General features: G+C 43.4%; 1 protein-coding gene across 1 annotated transcript in view; it reads right to left on the bottom strand.

The window, feature by feature from the left end:
• LOC122550241 (dynein axonemal heavy chain 11-like) overlaps positions 1-19,017 on the bottom strand; it is a 456,308-nt gene that overhangs the window by 170,211 nt on the left and 267,080 nt on the right. Inside the window, exons 56-57 of the mRNA XM_043690997.1 lie at positions 1,296-1,529; positions 785-931 (exon numbers count right to left, since the gene is read on the bottom strand). Of these exons, the coding sequence (XP_043546932.1) occupies positions 785-931; positions 1,296-1,529 (381 nt within the window). The remainder of the gene's footprint in view (positions 1-784; positions 932-1,295; positions 1,530-19,017) is intronic.

The following is a 19,017-nucleotide window of genomic DNA, read 5'->3' as shown; positions in this document are numbered from 1 at the left end:
GGATGTTGCCAGGGTTGGAGGATTTGAGCTACAGGGAGAGGCTGAACAGGCTGGGCTGTTTTCCCTGGAACGTCGGAGGCTGAGGGGTGACCTTATAGAGGTTTACAAAATTATGAGGGGCATGGATAGGATAAATAGGCAAAGTCTTTTCCCTGGGGTCGGGGAGTCCAGAACTAGAGGGCATAGGTTTAGGGTGAGGGGGAAAAGATATAAAAGAGTCCTAAGGGGCAACTCTTTCACACAGAGAATGGTACGTGTATGGAATGAGCTGCCAGAGGATGTGGTGGAAGCTGGTACAATTGCAACATGCAAGAGGCATTTGGATGGGTCTATGAATAGGAAGGGTTTGGAGGGATATGGGCCGGGTGCTGGCAAGTGGGACTAGATTGGGTTGGGATATCTGGTTGGCATGGACAAGTTAGACCGAAGGATCTATTTCCATGCTGTACATCTCTATGACTCTAAGCAAAAGGTGTTAAGCATAACATTGACAGAGAAGATCAGCCATTGCTAGATTTAATGGTGGAGCAGTACTGATAGGCCAAATGGCCAACTTCTAGTCCCAGTTTGTGCATTTCTATGTTAAAATGCCCCTTCCCTCAAAATACTCACTTTCCACCCAAAAGATCATCTGAACCTGTCCATGATTTCTTCAGTTATCATAATTTTACATGGAACATTTCAATTTTTCAATTTAACTAATTAATTAAGCAGGTTAAACTCTGAAATTGAGGGCCAATGACTTTAGAAGATAGGCAACACTTGGAAAAAATTAAGTACAGACCCTTTGCTCTTCTGCATCAACAACTGCCTTCTCATGGCTCACTTTCTCTGTCTGAAATCCTATTTTCGTTATTAGAGCTTCAGCATCTTGATTTCGAAACTTCAGTTCAACCTCCTGAGATGCAAGCTTGCTTTTCAAGTCTTCCACCTAAGCAACAAAAAAAAACCCACGTCAAATAAATAGCTGCTAAACACATTTGTATTTTGCTTCCAAAGACTGGAATGTTTTATTCAAAATTATAATCAGTCTATTCAGTGATACAAGTACTGTTTGCCTGTCAATTGAAATCATATACGAAAAATAGTTACTAGCATGGCAAGCACTTGAGACATTTGAGTTGCATGATCAAATGCTGTGCTAGTCATTCCAGATTCTTACTTTCCCCAATTACTTAGCAATTTCCTATTGGTTGTTTCTCTATTTTTTTCACAAATGTCTGACTACTGCTACTCAGTTCTGATTCACATCTGCTCGAGTAGCAACTAATTATTTACTTGAATGTTATGATTACCTGTGATGCTGTTGTCTTTAGTTTCTGGATACCATTTAGAAGGCGTTCCATCTTCTGTGTTAATTCCTTTTGTTTTTTCTGCAACAAGTTTTTGTAGAGTGTGATCTGCTCAAGGAAGCTCTTGGGAGTTGTGTAATTGTATCTCTTATCGTTCTGGCGGTAATGTTTGCTCATTTCATTGACACTAGTGTGAATATAAGCCATGAATAGGCTGATGGAATCTTTCAAATCTGGCTACAAAACAGTCAAAAAGAGAAGGTAATTCAATACAACTGTAAAAGAAAACTTACACTGTTCTCTTTAACATAATTTAAATTCTAGACAATGGATTATTAAATCAATAATCATGTCATTTGTCAGTGAAAAGCACTGGCGTTGCTATTAAGTAGGACTGTAGTTAGTAAGCCACTCAGTTCAAGAACATAAACAGTGCAAATGGGTATTTTAGATGCTTCAGCAAAGCATGTCAGAAAATGTTGCTGCCATTCATGCTACTGATTTAGTAGAAGCAGAGGATCTGGATTTTCCTTCGCTCTTCAACTTGACCAATATTATTCGTGAAAGCTCCTTTGTCTCCTTTGACAAAATTCACCTCTTTGTTAAAGGAGATTGAGGAGAGATAAATTTGCCTGCTTATTTGACTCAACCCATTAACGACATGCAATAACAGCAACCATCATTACTTGGATATTCCTCAACACAATAAAAGCACGAACACTATCAGGAAGGACAAACACGACACACCCTGCTGTCAGTTGCATCTTAATACCCATTACAGGCAAACGGGATTTTGACAAGATTCCAGTAAACTCAACACTAGATCCATGTAGTAAACCATCAAGCCTTTCAGGCTAAGTGCAGTGAACAACCTCACCTCTCAGAAGCTGAAGAGGAGCTGATATTAGTTAAAAGAGGCCAAGAACTGTAATCTAGGCGGACCACATGTCCAAGGCCTGCCCAAGACAAGGGGCCGCCACCTATGCACAGATGGCCGGAGGTGGCAACATGAGCCGTGGACCGCAGAAGACCAGCAAGGTACCGCAAAACAGCACGGGAACGGTGTGCCTTTCAGGCTAAGTGCAGTGAACAACCTCACCTCTCAGAAGCTGAAGAGGAGCTGATATTAGTTAAAAGAGGCCAAGAACTGTAATCTAGGCGGACCACATGTCCAAGTCCTGCCCAAGACAAGGGGCCGCCACCTATGCACAAATGGCCGGAGGTGGCAACATGAGCCGTGGACCGCCGAAGACCAGCAAGGTACCGCAAAACAGCACGGGAACTGTGTCTGGTGGCACCCAGAAGGAAGGGCAGGCTGGAGCGGATCAGACAGCAGACAGCAGGGAGGTGCAGCAGCCGATCCAAGCTCCTTCAAGACAGACGGAGGAAATGGAAGAGGAGGGAACAAGGGAGGCAGAGGATTGGATTACTGTCAAAAGCAGGAAGAGGAAACCTCGCCAGGCCCCCAAAGCCACCCAGCGAACGGGGAAGCGACACCTACACGACGAGGATATAGGCAGCTCTTCTGACGGTGAGGACGGGCGTAAGGAGGGTCGTCACCAGAGGAAGAGACAGAGCGCCGCAGGGAAAAAGGAGAGCAGCACCACCCAAACAGGAAAAGACGATCCCTCTGAGGGGATGGGTAAAGGCCTCCCCCCACCCGGTGAGAACCAAGAGGTACCCACCGGCCCACAGCTCCAGGTAACTGGGAGCAGAGATCCTGTGACAGCCCCGCTGTCGGACAGAGAACTGGACTGCGCGGACCCTGGGCCTGACCCGAAGACACCAGAGCGGGGAAATGACTCCAGCGTGGAGCCGGACAGCTACCTCAGCCCTGGGAGGGCCCAGCAGTTTGTCGTCACCACGGGGATACACACAGCTACCCCAGAGAGGCAAGACCAGCAGCAAATGGACACTGGTAACCTCGTAAATTGTTAAAATGGGGATAAAAATTGCCATCATCAATGTGAGTAGCATCAAATCGACTACGCGATGTGTTTCTATGATGGCCTTCCTGGCTAACGTTAAAGCCGACGTCCTGTTTCTGCAGGAGTGTGGGATACTGCAGCTTAGCAGCTACAGGAGAGGGTCGAGCTTGTGGGCCCATGGCCGTCAGTTTGGTCGGGGGCAACGATAGCCGCGCCTCCGGCCTGGGTATCCTGTTGCGAGGAGGCAACTTCACCATCTCCGAGGTTAAGGAAGTGGTGGGTGGGCACCTCCCCATCACCGACGTCATGTACAGGAATGCTCCCCTGAGACTGATTAATGTGTACGCCCCAGTGGGTAATTGTGAACGGTTGGCCGTCCTGCAGCAGCTTACACAGTTGCTGGCTACGTCCAGGCCGGTCATTCTGGCCAGAGACTTCAACTGTATCATTGATGCAGATGGACGATCCGGCGGGGGGGACAGTAAACTGGACACCACGTCCAGAGTCCTGATGGACACGGTAAAAGATGCCAAGCTGCATGACGTCTTCAGCACCCCTGCAGACGGAGCGCAGCGTAGATACACCTGGTCACGGGCAGACGGGTCTATCCACTCAAGGATAGATTACCTGTTTGTGTCCCGAACGCTCTCGATCAGATCCACCGACGTCAAGCCGGTGTTCTTCTCCGACCACTGCCTCCTGCTGGCCGACTGTCACCTACAGGACGAGCAGCAGGCTGGTAAGGGAACGTGGAAGCTGAACACCAAGCTGTTGACCCCGGGAAACATCGAGGAGCTCAAGAGGGATTACGCAGGTTGGAGAACCGTGAAGTCCCTCTTTGAGTCTCCAGCAGACTGGTGGGAAACAGTAAAAGGGAACATCAAGAGGTTCTTCATCCTCAAAGTTGTTCAGGAGGTGAGAGAGAGGTGGGGAAAACTGTCCCAGCTCCAGGAAAGTATGCAGAACCTGCTCCTGCTGCAGACGATGGGGGTGGATGTCACGGAGGACCTCAAGGAGGTGAAGGACCAGCAAGCCACTCTCTTTGCCTCGGAGGCCTCCAAGATAATCTTCCGGTCCAAGGTCCGCTCGGTGGAGCAGAATGAGACGTGCTCACGTTTCGCTTACCGGTTGAGCTCTATTCCGCTCTGTGGGACTTGATTGGCCAGGACCTGCTGGAGGTGTATGTCAGTATGCTTCTGGCAGGTACCATGAGTGAATCCATGAGGAAAGGCATCATCACCCTCATCTACAAGCGGAAGGGGGAGAGGGAGGAAATCAGAAATTGGAGACCAATCTCACTATTGAATGCGGATTACAAAATTCTGTCAAAGGTTATCGCCAACCGGGTCAGGTCTGCTCTGGGGTCGGTGATTCACCCTGACCAAACCTGTGCTGTACCGGGCAGGAAGATCGCTGAGAGTCTCGCACTCCTCAGGGATACGATCGCCTACGTGCAGGACAGAGGGTTGGACACCTGCCTCATCACCTGGACCAGGAGAAAGCCTTTGACAGGATATCACACACGTATATTAGAGATGTAGAGAGGACTGACCACCTGAAGGTGCTGGGTATTTGGTTCGGAGGGGCTGGGGCGTGCGCCAAGTCTTGGGAGGAGCGTATCAAGAAAGTGAGGCAGAAACTGGGCAGATGGAAGCTACGGTCGCTCTCCATCGCGGGAAAAAAACCTGGTCATCAGGTGTGAGGCACTATCATTGCTGTTATATGTGGCACAGATCTGGCCTATTCCCAGAACCTGTGCCGCTGCAGTCACCCGGGTCATCTTCCAATTTATATGGAGATCAAAGATGGACCGGGTCCGAAGGGACTCAATGTATAAAGATCTGGGAAACGGGGGAAAAAAATACACCCTCACCCTGATGGTCACCTTTGTGTGTGGCTGCATCAAGCTGTGCGTGGACCCCTGGTACGCAAACACCAAGTGTCACTACGTACTGAGGTTCTACCTGTCCCCGGTGTTGCGAAGGATGGGCCTGGCCTCGCTGCCGTGGAACGCTTCGAGTAGTTGGACCGTTCCATATCACCTGTCCCTCATGGAGAAGTTTATGAAGAAAAATACCTTTAACCACAAGTCCATCAGGAAGTGGTCAGCACGTAGTGTCCTTGAGACCCTTCGGGAAAAGGAGAGGGCGGATCCTATCGAGCAGTTCCCTGGGCAGACTGTCAAAGCCATTTGGCAGAATGCCTCATCGCCAGAACTTTCCAACAAGCACCAAGACATGGCTTGGCTGGTGGTGAGAAGGGCTCTGCCTGTGAGATCATTTATGCACGCCCGGACTCTCAGCTGTACCGCACACTGCCCTCGAAGCGGCTGCGGGGTGGGACGAGACTGTCACACACCTCCTTCTGGAATGTTCCTACGCAGAAGAAGTCTGGAGAGAAATGTAGTGGTGTTTGTCGAGGTTTGTCCCGAGCAGCGCCATGACGCGGGACTCCGTGCTCTACGGTCTGTTCCCTGGGACACACACCAGACTATGCCTGGAGGATCATCAACTCGGCAAAGGACGCTCTCTGGGTGGTCCAAAACCTGTTGATCTTCCAGCTGAAGGAGTTGACCCCGACTGAGTGTTGCAGACTGGCACATTCCTAGGTCCTAGGACAATTATCCTTTGATTGTCACAACTACCATTGGTGACATGTCTGTTAAATTCTTAATAGAAGCTGAAGATTCTGTGACCCTCAAAATACAAATTTCAGTTCATCATGTATTCTTCTTCAAGAAATTATACAGGCATGGGGAGAATATGAAAACTCCATGCAATCCACAAAGCTGGAATCAAACCTGCCACTGTGAGGCAGCAGTGCTAACCACTGAGCCAACTTCATTTGGAAGTTGATCCCTTCCCTTAATGATGGCTTGCTTTTTTAGGATTGTCTTCTGCAAAATTAAGTGAAGAATGCAGTTCTGTCTTTCAAGACGTTTTTTCAAATGTAAGATCATCATTAATTTATCAGAGCAGAATGTTTTCCTCAACCAGCAATTCACACTTTGAATGTTTTCGCAAAGGAGAGACTTCCCACAATCGGAATGTATCTTATTGCAGTAAATTTCTCGAGTAATGGCTGCCTTCCAACAGGACCGGTGAAAATTTTCCATGATCATCTTGTCTCAGTTTGTAAGGCTCGATAATGTAGAGTTATTATTAACATCTCGGCCCTTCAGTTCAGCAGCCACTTTTAGGTGGTTTGACTTATTCTACTTTTGTTTAATTTTAAAATGTTTTAACTTCAATTAATGCTCAACTTTTCTGTGATACTCCTTAACCTCTAGAAGCTCTGTAGTTTGTACCTGCTGATGTACTAAAAGAGCCCTTAAGTACTTTAGTGGCTTACCGACAAGAGTCAGTCACAGTCTTCAGCTGCCAGCTTTGATTGTGTTTGGTTGCAATTTAACTAATTTGTTTTCAAAAATATACTTTATTTCAAAAATATATTTCAAAAATATACTTTATTCATAAAATATTTTGATGGTCTGTACAGTTGTTCTTGCCATACATGTGTAAACATTCCATTTCTTTGCATACAGAGATCAGAATTTATCATTTGTATATGCAGGTCTGTACGTTTATCAATTATATATCCATATATTTAGCTGAGGCGTCAGCGGAGCCCAAATGACTGCATGGGCCCCCTGTTCTTCTTAGGCAGGCAGATGTTACACAGTGGTCTTTCCCCACCACGCCTTGGTGGCAGCTGCCCCAAGCTTCAGCGCGTCCCTCAACACGTAGTCCTGGACCTAGGAATGTGCCAGCCTGCAACACTCAGTCGGGGTCAACTCCTTCAGGTGGAAGATCAACAGGTTTCGGACTGGAGGTCTTGTCATTCAGTCAAATTTTCTCAAATGGTCTTTACTGCCATTGCATTTTAGCCATGGCAGGTATCATGTGCAGGAACTAGAGATGCTGGTATTCCATGCCACCAGTGGGTTCACCTTCCAAAGAACCACACATATCCTACATGGCCTCCACGAGCGTGAACTACTGGAGATTAATGACCCAGGCTTAGCAGACTTACAGGAGGGTAGAGTCATAGTTAGATGAAAACTGTAAGAGGTTAATGATTTTAAAAGTTTGTGGGAGGAGTGAATTTAGGGAGACGTGGAGTAAATGGTTAACTAAATCTTTTGTCAAAATGTATATCTTCTAAGGATGTGAACAAGGAGCTATGTCATAATGAAATCAGATTACATAGCAGTGGGACCCAAATCTGCAACCCCAACATCCTCTCTTATTGTTAACAAAGTTAGAAGTTCACTGACATTGATGTGGACTACCTACTATCAACGAACCAAACCTCATCTTGCAACATGGACAACTCTACCAATTTTGACCCAGTCCCAAGATTTTACTAAGCGTGATGAACTTGGCTGACTCCAGGCCTGTTGTGTGAGAATTGCCAGGTTTGATCCCAGCTGATATGTCCAGATTTTATTTTATAGCCAATCAAGTCACTCGGTTGTACTAAATTGCTATGAAAATGTCAAAGCATCCACTACATTATTGTGGATTTGAAGTTACACATAGGCCGGAGTGGCAGACAACTACAGATTCCCTTCCAATAGCAATGGTGAAATAGATGGCTTTTTGCAAGAATTCCATACTTTCATGAACACTATTCCTGATACTAACTTTTTAATTCTAGATTTATTCAATGAACTGAAATCGCTGAACTGCCATGGTGAAAGTTGAATTCACCTTGTCAGGTCAGTAGTCCAGGTCTCTGGATTACAAATCCAGAAGTTGAACAGCCATGTGACTGTGTCTTGGCACCATTCTCCTTTAATTTCTGAGTCACTTATAGATTTTGTTTTACCACCTTAATGTCCATTGTTTGGTTTTATTTTATATATACATCACATCTAATGGTTGATCTAATGAATCTTCTACACATGTAGCTAGTTTAATTAATCAACAGATGCCTAAAAATCAATTAATATGAATTAAATGAGGTATACAAACAGTAAGCAAGGTCCTACATAATTCGCCATTATATTGTTATGAGACATTTAGTTTCTATAGCTAAAAGACAAGTGTCAGTGATTTCAGATATGGACAGATAAATTATTTAAGATGAAAATAACTGATCTAAGTTCAGGATTTGTTTAAAATTCTAATTTTCCACCTTGTGCTTATTCAACTTTTCTTTAATCATTCTTTTCTCAGTTGAAATGTAAGTTTTAATTTTAAAGTCATTATCTTATCTAAGAGGTAATTTTCTGACAAGAGAATTCCAGAGGAATAGCTCCAGGAGTTTACACTTGGAATTTTGGAGCCACTTCCATGTTTTCCGACAGTTGATGAACATGAAAACAAGCTATGATTTCTATTTTACCCTATCATTCGTTATACACAATATTTAAAGATCATTAGACACAAGAACAGAAATAGACCCTCGGCCCATCGAGCCTGCTTTGTTATTCAATGAGACTATAAGTGATCTGATAATCTTCAACTCAAATTTCCTGCCCTTTCCCCATAATCCTTGATTTCCTTACTGAATAAAAAATATGCCTATTTCAGCCTTGAATGGCGCAGTCTCAAAGGCCTATGGCAGTAAAGAATTCCACAGATTCACAATCCTCTGAGAAATTTCACCTCACCTCGGTCTTAAACGTGCCATCCCTATTGTGAGTGCACACCCTCTGGTCTTGAACTCTCCCACAAGGGAAAACAACATTTCTGCTGCACTCTGTTAAGTCCCCTAAAAATCTTATTTGTTTTGGTGAGGTCACCTCTCATTCTTCTAAACTCCAATGAGTACAGGCCCAGCCTATTCAACCTTCCCTCATAAAACAGTCCCTCCATACCCAGAATCAACTTAGTGAACCTTCTCTGGACTGTCTCCAATGCCAGCATATCTTTCCTTAGATAAAGACCCAAAACTGTCCACATTATCCTAACTGTGACCTGTCTAGTACCATGTACAGTTTTAGCAATACAATTCTACTTTTATACGCATTCCCTTTGAAATAAAAAACATATTCCATTTGTCTTCAGGATTACCCACTGAACGTGGATGTGATTTTTGTGAAATCACTTTTTGTGATTCATGAATGAGGACTCCCAAATTCCAGAGTTCCATCATGGTCTGCAGTTTCTCTCCATTCACATAGTGACTGGGTGAACGTTTCACACAGCACCTATGTTCTTAGATTTACATTAGATTAGATTACAGTGTGGAAACAGGCCCTTTGGCCCAACTGGTCCACACCGACCCGCCGAAGCGAAACCTACCCATACCCCTACATTTACCCCTTACCTAACACTACGGGCAATTTAGCATGGCCAATTCACCTGACCCTGCACATCTTTGGACTGTGGGAGGAAACCGGAGCACCCGGAGGAAACCCACGCAGACACAGGAAGAACGTGCAAACTCCACACAGTAAGTCGCCTGAGGCGGGAATTGAACCCGGGTCTCTGGCACTGTGAGGCAGCAGTGCTAACCACTGTGCCACCGTGCCGCCCACAAAAAAAGACCTTGAGCTTCCAGTTCGGTCAGGCAGCATCCGAGGAGCAGGCAAGTCGACGTTTCGAGCATGAGCTCCTTCATCAGGAATGAGGGGGTGGCCAAAAGGGGCTGCATCTGCAATCCTCACTTTCTCCTGAGCTTCCAGTTGCCTGTCACTTCAACACACCACTCTGTTCCCTGGCCAACATCTCTGTCTCAGGCGTGCTGCAGTTCTCCAGCGAAATTCAGCCCAAGCTGGAAGAACGTCACCTCATTTTCCACTTAGGGATCGTGCAGCCTTCTGGACTCAATATTGAGTTCAAAAACTTTTGGGTTTCTGCTCTCCCATGTCCTTACCCCAACCCCCAGGCCTTGTTCTCACATAATTTGTGATTACACACAACCCATTGTTAACCACTAATCGTTCCCATTAATAGCTATTCACCCTCTGAGCCAGGTCGTTATCCACTCCGTTGTCTGTCGAACTGTTCTTCTCTGCCTTTGGGCTCTATCCCCACCTATCATTTACACATAACCTCCTTCCCTCACCTTATCTTCTGCCTATAAAACAACACTTTCTGAACTACCATCGGTTCTGAGGAAGTGTCACTTGATCCGAAGCGTTAACTGTGATTTCTCTGCACGAATGTGCTGAGCTTAACCAGAAATTTCAGTTCTTGTTTCTGATTTACAGAATCCAGTTTTTCCCAGTTTACATTTATATAGTATTCAGCTTCTCTATTCTTCCTGCAAAAGTGCATAACCTTACAATTTCCCACATTATATTCCATCTGCCACGCTTTTGTCCACTCACTTAACCGGTCTTTATTTCTCTGCAGGCTCTTCGTTTCACCCTCAGTTGTATTTCCACCTATTTTCTATTATCCACAAACTTGGCTATGGTACTCTCACTTACCTCATCCAGGTCATTAATATATGTTGAAAATAATTTTGCCCCAGCACTGATCCCTGTGGCACACTGCTAATTACAAGTTTCCATCCTTAGCCCAAATCTCCATCTTCTATTAGTTAGACAATCCTCTACCATGAGCTCTTATCATATAAAGTAGCCTAATGTCTGATACTGGATCAAACGCCTTGTCTAGTGATAGTTATTGTACTTATTTCCTCTCCTCCTTTTACCCTATGGTTATTCAGTAATTTTGGAATGCTACAAAGTGTCTTTTACTGAGAAGACCAATGCAAAGTAATTATTCAACTCCTCTGCCATTTTCTGGTTCCCCATTATTTATTTCACAGCCTCATTCTTGAAGGTTTCAAAGTACACATTGGCTTCCTTCTTCCTTTTTAGATATTTAAAGAAGCTCTTGCTGTCAGTTTTGATATCACTTGCAATTTTGCCCTCAAACTTTATTTTCTCCCTATTTTCCCATTGTTTTCATTGATGTTAAAACTTTCCAACACTCTGCCTTACCACTAAACTTTGCTTCGTAGTATGTTTTGGCTTTCAATTCGATGCTATCTTTAACCTCTTGGTTAACTTTGGTTGGCTTATGAATTATTCTCTTTCTCTCTGGAATATATCCTCGTTGTGAGCCATGAATTATTTCCTTAAACACTTGCCATTGTTTCTCAACCATTTTAACATCCTGTCAAGATGCTTTCTCAGTGCACTTCAGCCAAGTCTGCCTTCATTTCTTTGCCATTATCCTTATTTCAACATAGCAACCAGCTTCTGTTAACTTAAGCTTAGCACAGATCTTTCTGACACCTTTTTAAAGGTGAAGGTCAAAAGACTGAACTCCGCAACAAAGCATCTCTGTATATCTTAGATGTATATTACTGTGTTTCCTTTTCAATTATGGGATGTTGGTGTCAATGGCAACTACAGCATTTACAGAGAAACCTTGATTATCTGTGAGTTGGAGATGCCGGTGTTGGGCTGGGGTGTACAAAGTTAAAAATCACACAACACCAGGTTATAGTCCAACAGGTTTAATTGGAAGCACACTAGAGAAGCAGAGAAAAGTGGTCGAGCAGAGGCTGATAGCTAAGTACAGTACCCATAGGGAGGGCCTCAACCGGGACCTTGGGTTCATGTCACATTACAGGTGACCACCATTGCACTATACACACATACACACGGATACACAGACAGCCACAAACAACCTTACAGACACCCACACTCCCACACTGTCACATGCACCCCCTCACAGACGTAAGACACTCTGCACTCACTGAGGAAGCTTCAACAGTTTCCACTTCAGGCTCATTGCCTTTATTCCTGATGAAGGGCTTTTGCCCAAAACATTGATTTCAAAGCTCCTTGGATGCTGCCTGAACTGCTGTGCTCTTCCAGCACCACTAATCCAGACTCTGCACTCACGACACACACACACATACACTTTCTCACACTCACAACCCCCAACCCAGACAGAGACAAAGACCCACATGCACACATATATTTTGTGGGGTGAATTTGTACTTGCAGGGCTATATTGTACTTTGCTCAATAACTGCATGCATTCATGTAGAACTCCGTTATCTCACTTTTTAGATTAGAATCAATCTAAACATCATGGCATAGACAGAGAACACAGGGGGCCAATACCTTCAACATATTGTCGAGCTATCACCATTGTTAACAGCCAACCCGAGAATGCAACTTTTTAAAAAAAGGTTTTGTGATTTACACATGAAAGAAGTGAAACGATCATGGTATTCTAACAGATGAAAGGCTAAACAATCAATTTTTCAATGTATAATTTCAGTTACATCACACTGTAAATTTTTGCTATAAATTCTGTGTGTTAGGATTGAGCCCTCCATTACCACCTGATGAAGGAGCGACGCTCCAAAAGCTAGTGTGCTTCCAAATAAACCTGTTGGACTATAACCTGGTGTTGTGTGATTTTTAACTTTGATTATCCGGTATTTGATTATCTGAATTTCGGATTACTTGAACAAGATCGCAAGTTGTTATCTGGCATTCAATTATCTGAACAAAATACTCCCCGCTCGTGTCATTCGGATAATCGACGTTCCTTTGTGTTAACAAGCCACAATGACTCTGGAATGTGTGGTGGTGAGTCACCAACTTTCACCACTTTGATCCATGTGGTGCGGCTACACGCAATACTTTTCAGGAGGGAGTTTCAGGATCTTGATCTGGTGATAACCAAGGAATGGTGACATAGTTTCAAGTCAGGTTGGTACGTGACTTGGCAGGGAACTTGCAGATAGTGAAGTTACCATCTGTCTGCTGTTGTTTTTCGAAGTGATGTAGGTTGCAAGTTTGAGAGGAGCAGCTAAAGGAGCTTTTGTAAGTTACTGCAATTTATCTTGAAGATGGCACACAATGAAGTCACTATGCATTGGTGGTGAAGGGACTGGGCGTTCAACGTGGTGAACAGATATCAAAGCCAGCTGCATTGCTCTCGACAATGTCAAGCTCCTTGAGTGTCAATGGAGTCAGGTTTGTTCAGACACGTGAACAGTATTGCGTCTGACTTGTGCCTTATAGATGGTCAACAAATTCTGTGGAGTTAGAAGATACATCAGTAACTATCATATTCAGGTTCTGAACTGCACCTATATCGGCTATATTTATGCATCTGGTCCAGTTAAATCTGGTCAGTGGTTTCTCTTGAGATTGCTGACAGGGGATTAAGCAACAGTAATAGCATTGAAACTCCAGGTGAGATAGCTAAACACTATTGTTAGACATGGTCATTGCTTAGCATCCATGTGACATGAACGTTGTTTGCCATTTGTCAGCCCAGCTTAATGTTGATCAGGTATTGTTTCAAAGAAATATGCATGCTTCTGTATCTGAGGAGTCATGCTTAATAATGAACACTGTGAAATCATCAGTGAACATCCCACCTCTGATTATACATCAACAATGAAGTAGCTGGAGATGGTTAAAGGATCTTCCAAAACTGTGGTAGTGTCCCAATCTCTGGGGCAGGAGGCACGTGTTCAAGTCCGACTTGCTCCAAAGGTGTGTAATAACATCCCTGAAAATATCTACCTTGAAAAAGTTATGCAATGATACCTTGGGACTGTGATGACTGATTTGTTATACTTGGTCAAATACTGCCTTGACATTAAGAATTGAATTGAATTGAATTTGTTGTCACATGTACCGAGGCACAGTGAAAAGCTTTGTCTTGTGAGCAATACAGGCAGATCACAGAGTTAAATAGCATAGATAAGTAAATAATAGGTAAACAGCGACACGGGGCGGCACAGTGGTTAGCACTGCTGCCTCACTGTGCCAGAGACCCGGGTTCAATTCCCGCCTCAGGCGACTGACTGTGTGGAGTTTGCACATTCTCCCCGTGTCTGCGTGGGTTTCCTCCGGGTACTCCGGTTTCCTCCCACCATCCAAAAGATGTGCAGGGTCAGGTGAATTGGCCATACTAAATTGCCCGTAGTGTTAGGTAAGGGGTAAATGTAGGGGTATGGTTGGGTTTCGCTCCGGTGGGTCGGTGTGGACTTGTTGGGCCGAAGGGCCTGTTTCCACACTGTAATGTAATGTAAAATGTAAAACAAAAAGACAGGTACAGGCAGTATTCTAACAACGGTATGGTAGACACTGTTTCGAAACCGCTGCTGCACGTGTTCAGGCTTCTGTACCTACTCCCCGGTGGTAGAGGCTATAGAAAAGCATTGCCAGGGTGGATGGATCTTTGAGAATGCTGGCGGCCTTTCCTTGACAGTGGGCCTGGTAGATGGATTCTATAGATGGGAAGCTGGCCTTTGTGATTGTCCGGGCCGAGTTCACCACGCTCTGTAACCGTCTCCGATCTTGAATGGTACAGTTGCCATACCAGGTAGTGATACACTCAGACAGAATGCTCTCGATGGCGCATCTTTAAAAGTTGGCAAAGGTATTCGCAATCATGCCAGATTTTCTCAGCTGCCTGAGGAAGAGGAGACATTGTTGGGTCTTTGTAACCAATGCATTCACATGAAGAGTCCAAGAAAGCTTGTTGTTGATGACCACTCTCAGGAGCTTGACACTCTCCAATCATTCCACATCTATGCTCTTAATGTGTAGGGGGCATGAGTAACATCCTGCTGAAAGTCAATAATGATTCCTTGGTCTTGCTGGCATGGAGAACCAGGTTGTTCTCAGTGCACCATTTTTCCAGGTCTCCCACCTCCTGTCTGTAGTCTGCTTTGTCGCCATCTGAGATTCGACCGTCTATGGTGGTGTCATCAACGAACTTGTCAATGGCATTAGTCCGGTATTTGACAACGCAGTCATGGGTAAACAGCGAGTACAGTAGGGGGCTGAGTACACACCCCTGGGGGGGCTCTAGTGTTGAGTGTTAGTGAGGATGAAATATTGTCCCCAATCTTCACTGATCGTGGCCTATGTGTCAGGAAACAGGATCCAGTTGCAGAGAGTGGGGCTTAGTCCGAGATCACTAAGTTTAGTGATCAGTCTCAAGGGGATAATAGTGTTGAAATATTCTCACCTTCCCTTTAAAATTCTATTTGGACACAAGGCTATAATGCATCCTGCAACCAAGTGGATCTGGTGTAGCACTTGATATCAACAGTTTCAATCATAATAACTGTACATAATAACTGATGGACTGCATTTGAACAGATTGGAAATAAGCTGTCCTTTGTGAATAAGACGCAACTAGGCAATTTATCACATAGTTAGAGCAGTTGGCTCCAGAGCACATAGCTTCATTACTACTGCCAGGATGTTATTAGGAATCACAATATTTCGTGACTTGAAGTGAATGGAATTGGATGCAGACTGGTACAGACCTTAGACGAAGGCCAAGATGGATCACCCATTCAGCACTTCTGCTTGACCATGATCACAAATGCTCCAGTCTCATCATTTACACTCATCTGCTTAGCTCTGCTATCACTGACGATGGGAATATGTATGGACCCTCCTTTTTGTTACTTGTTAAATAGTCCAACCCACTAATGACTAATGAAATAGGACTGCAGAATGTTACTCCTGCTGTTTAGCATGCATGTAGAGGAGTAATGCAACTTTACCAGGTGGACATCTCATTTTTTAGTAAGGTCAGGGTTCACTCTGCTACATTTCTCACAGGCAGAGCTGGACCCACATTCCTGATGTCAATAGGAAAGTGAAGAACCCATCAGGTCATGTTTACAGATGATGCTGTAGCACAGTTCTGCTGTTTGTAGTCCACAACGTCTCACAATGTTTTGAACTGCTAAATCTACTCTGAACCCTTTTAATTCAGCAATGTGGTAGGGCCAAACCACATGCTCATGGGCATCCTCACCATGAAGAAGGGTCTTCATCTTCACAGGATTGCACCTTGATGACTTTCAAACCAATTCGGGTATGGATCTATGTATCTGTAAAAGGAGGTTGGTGAGGACAACATCAAGTAGGTTTTTCACTCTTGCTGATTCTCTTACCACCTGCTATCATCTGGCAGACATGCACTTCAGGTCTTGGCCAGCTCATTCACCAACTGAACACCTGAGTCACATTCACGGATGAATATTACATTCCCAACCTAGAGCACATCTGTGCCATTCATGCCCTCAGTAATTCTTTCAAGTGATGCTCAATTAAGGGATATAGATAGGTTAACCAAGTGGGCAGAGCTCTGGCAAATGGAGTACAAAATTTCAAATTGTCCATTTTGGCAGTAAGAATGAAAAGCATATTATGTAAAGGGTGAGAGGATGCAGAGCTCTGAGATGCGGAGAGATCTGGGAGTTCTGGTGCATACACTGTAGAATGTTGGTGTGCAGGGATTGGAAGCAATCAGGAAAGCTCATAGGATATTATGTTTTATTGTGAGGGGAACTGAATGCAAGAGGAGGGAAGTTATGCTTCAGTTATACAGGGCATTGATAAGGCTGCAACTGGAGTACTGCGTAACATTCTGGTTACCGTACTAACAGAAGGATGTTCAATGCATTGGAAGGTTTATTAAATGAATGGGCAGATTATCTTTGAGGAAAGATTAGACAGGCTAGGTCTATGTCCTCTGCAGTTTAGAAGAGTCAGAGGCTAATTATTTGAAACAGATAAGATTCTGAGGAGACCTGACTGGGTGGATGTTAAAAGGACATTTCCTCTTTTGAGAGAACCCAAAAACATAGATCATAGTTTAAAAATTAGGAGTTGCCCATTTAAAACAGAGATGAAACCATTTTTGAGGGTTGAGGGTCTTTGCAATTCCCATCTTCAAAAGGCAGTGGGTGCAGAATCTTTACATATTTTTAAGGTAAAGCCACAGTGATTCTTGGAGAAAGTGACAGTGCAGATACTGGAGAATCAGAGTCGAAAAGGGTAGCGCTGGGAAAGCACAGCAGGTCAGACAGCATCCAAGGAACAGGAGAGTCGACATTTCGGGCATAAGCACTTCATCAGGAAATGATTTGGAGATGCCGGTGTTGGATGGCGGTGTACAAAGTTAAAAATCACACAACACCAGGTCATAGCCCAACAGGTTTATTTGGCACTTACTGGTAAAGTTCACTTGAGAATGTAACTTTAACAAAGTTCTGGGAGTTACATATGAAAGAACTGAAACCAATATGGTCATTCTAAAAGGTGAGAGACTTAACAATCAATTCAGGACTTCTTCAATATATAATTTCAGTTACATCACACTGTTAACTTTTGCTATAAATTTTGTGTCTTACAATCTTATCCTCCACAAACACTTGAAGAAGGAGCAGTGTTCCGAAAGCTAGTGCTTCCAAATAAACCTGTTGGACTATAACCTGGTGCTGTGATTTTTAACTTCATCAGGAAAGTGATTCTTGATTACCAAGGGGATGAAAGATTATCAAGGATATGCAGTATGTAGAGTTGAGATTAAAATCAGATCAGCCATCAATGTGCTGTGTCAGGCCACTGGTTAACTAGTCAATAGATAATTCACCCATATTTGGCCCAATCTCCAAGCCAGTGATGGGCTGTTTACAGAGTGACTTGACTGGAAATGCCTTTATCATGTCCTTTGTGAAGTTCTTCAAGGTTTAGAATAAAGGTGACTTACCCGATTAAAGTTCAAAATTTGTTTCTCAAAGTTTCTCAAGCTCTGTAAAAATGACTCCACATACCAATACAATACATTAATTCAATCTTCGTTATGAGAACTACACCCAAATTAAAACACTTGTGCCGGAAACCAATTTGCTAAACCTATATCTTCATAGCACTAAAACTGCTTTGAGAAGACATATCTCAAGGGGAGAATCAGCAGTTGCTATTAACTTAACAAAACAGCACAGCATGGAAGACACAGTCAGTCAGAGAGCAGCTGGTAGTAATTCACACTGCTTTCAGATAACGATAATCGCCCCAGAACAGAACTCTTTGATGACTGCTCTATCCTTCATTCACAATTTGTCCCGTCTGTTCAGATAAGCTCAGTGGTGACAGCACTTCCTGACTTTAACAGCTGTGGCTTCTCAAAGGGTCATTGTGTGACTACTAATTATTGTAATTTCATTAGCATAAATTATTTGTCCGCCAATGATTGATCGCTCAGATTTTTTCAACATCATCCTCTTTGCATTTGTCGGTGAGCACAGTGCAGTGAAGCATGCAACTAATGCCCTTGTTTTATGTCAAAAGAGGCGTCAATTGTTGTATTTTTGGGATTTCCAAGATGAAATCATCGTCTTAGAGTGCTTTTAAATTTCACTGAAAGTAAATTCTCACTCAGACATTTTGTTTCTGCTGCCAGGAGTTTTATTTAATTATCTGTTAGAGTTCATTAATGTTTAAAAAGAGATATATATTTTGAAGAAGACACTGTCAATAAAATCAAGCCAGATTGTAACATATTTTGCCAAATGAAGTCAACTGATTTTGGGTAAACAAAGAACCTCAAGAGAAAAGATCTATGGTATTTTCCTTCAGCTTTACAAAATTGTATTTATAACACAGTAGTAATTTGTAAAAATGTTAACAGTTTGGATAGTTAATATTTTAATTATGTAAAATATCATGAAATCATGACATGACTAATTGAAAATAGCATACTGTGATTTGTTGTAATAGTGTTGATTACATATAATGGAACTGAAGTTGCACTATGTTTGTGAAGTATGTCAAAATGTTCAGAAGAACAGAACTTGTTCTGAATGGTACAACAAACTGTTTCGGTTCATTAATTTTTTGCGATAAGATCTTAATAGCTTGATTTTATGCTACATCCACCAATTTTTGAAGTAATTCTAAATATTGCTGGAGCTGCATGAATTATCAAAGTTCTCCTAAGATATGGACTCATGTGATATGCCATAAATCAATGCAAAGTTTGAAGTTATGAATATAATTGAATTGCAAAAGATAAAAACACATTCTGATTCTCCTGGTACTGATA

Source organism: Chiloscyllium plagiosum, chromosome 5, assembly GCF_004010195.1.
Source record: "Chiloscyllium plagiosum isolate BGI_BamShark_2017 chromosome 5, ASM401019v2, whole genome shotgun sequence".
NCBI lineage: Eukaryota > Metazoa > Chordata > Chondrichthyes > Orectolobiformes > Hemiscylliidae > Chiloscyllium > Chiloscyllium plagiosum.
Note: the sequence above shows the minus strand (reverse complement) of the source record. Positions and strands in the feature narration are given on the sequence as shown.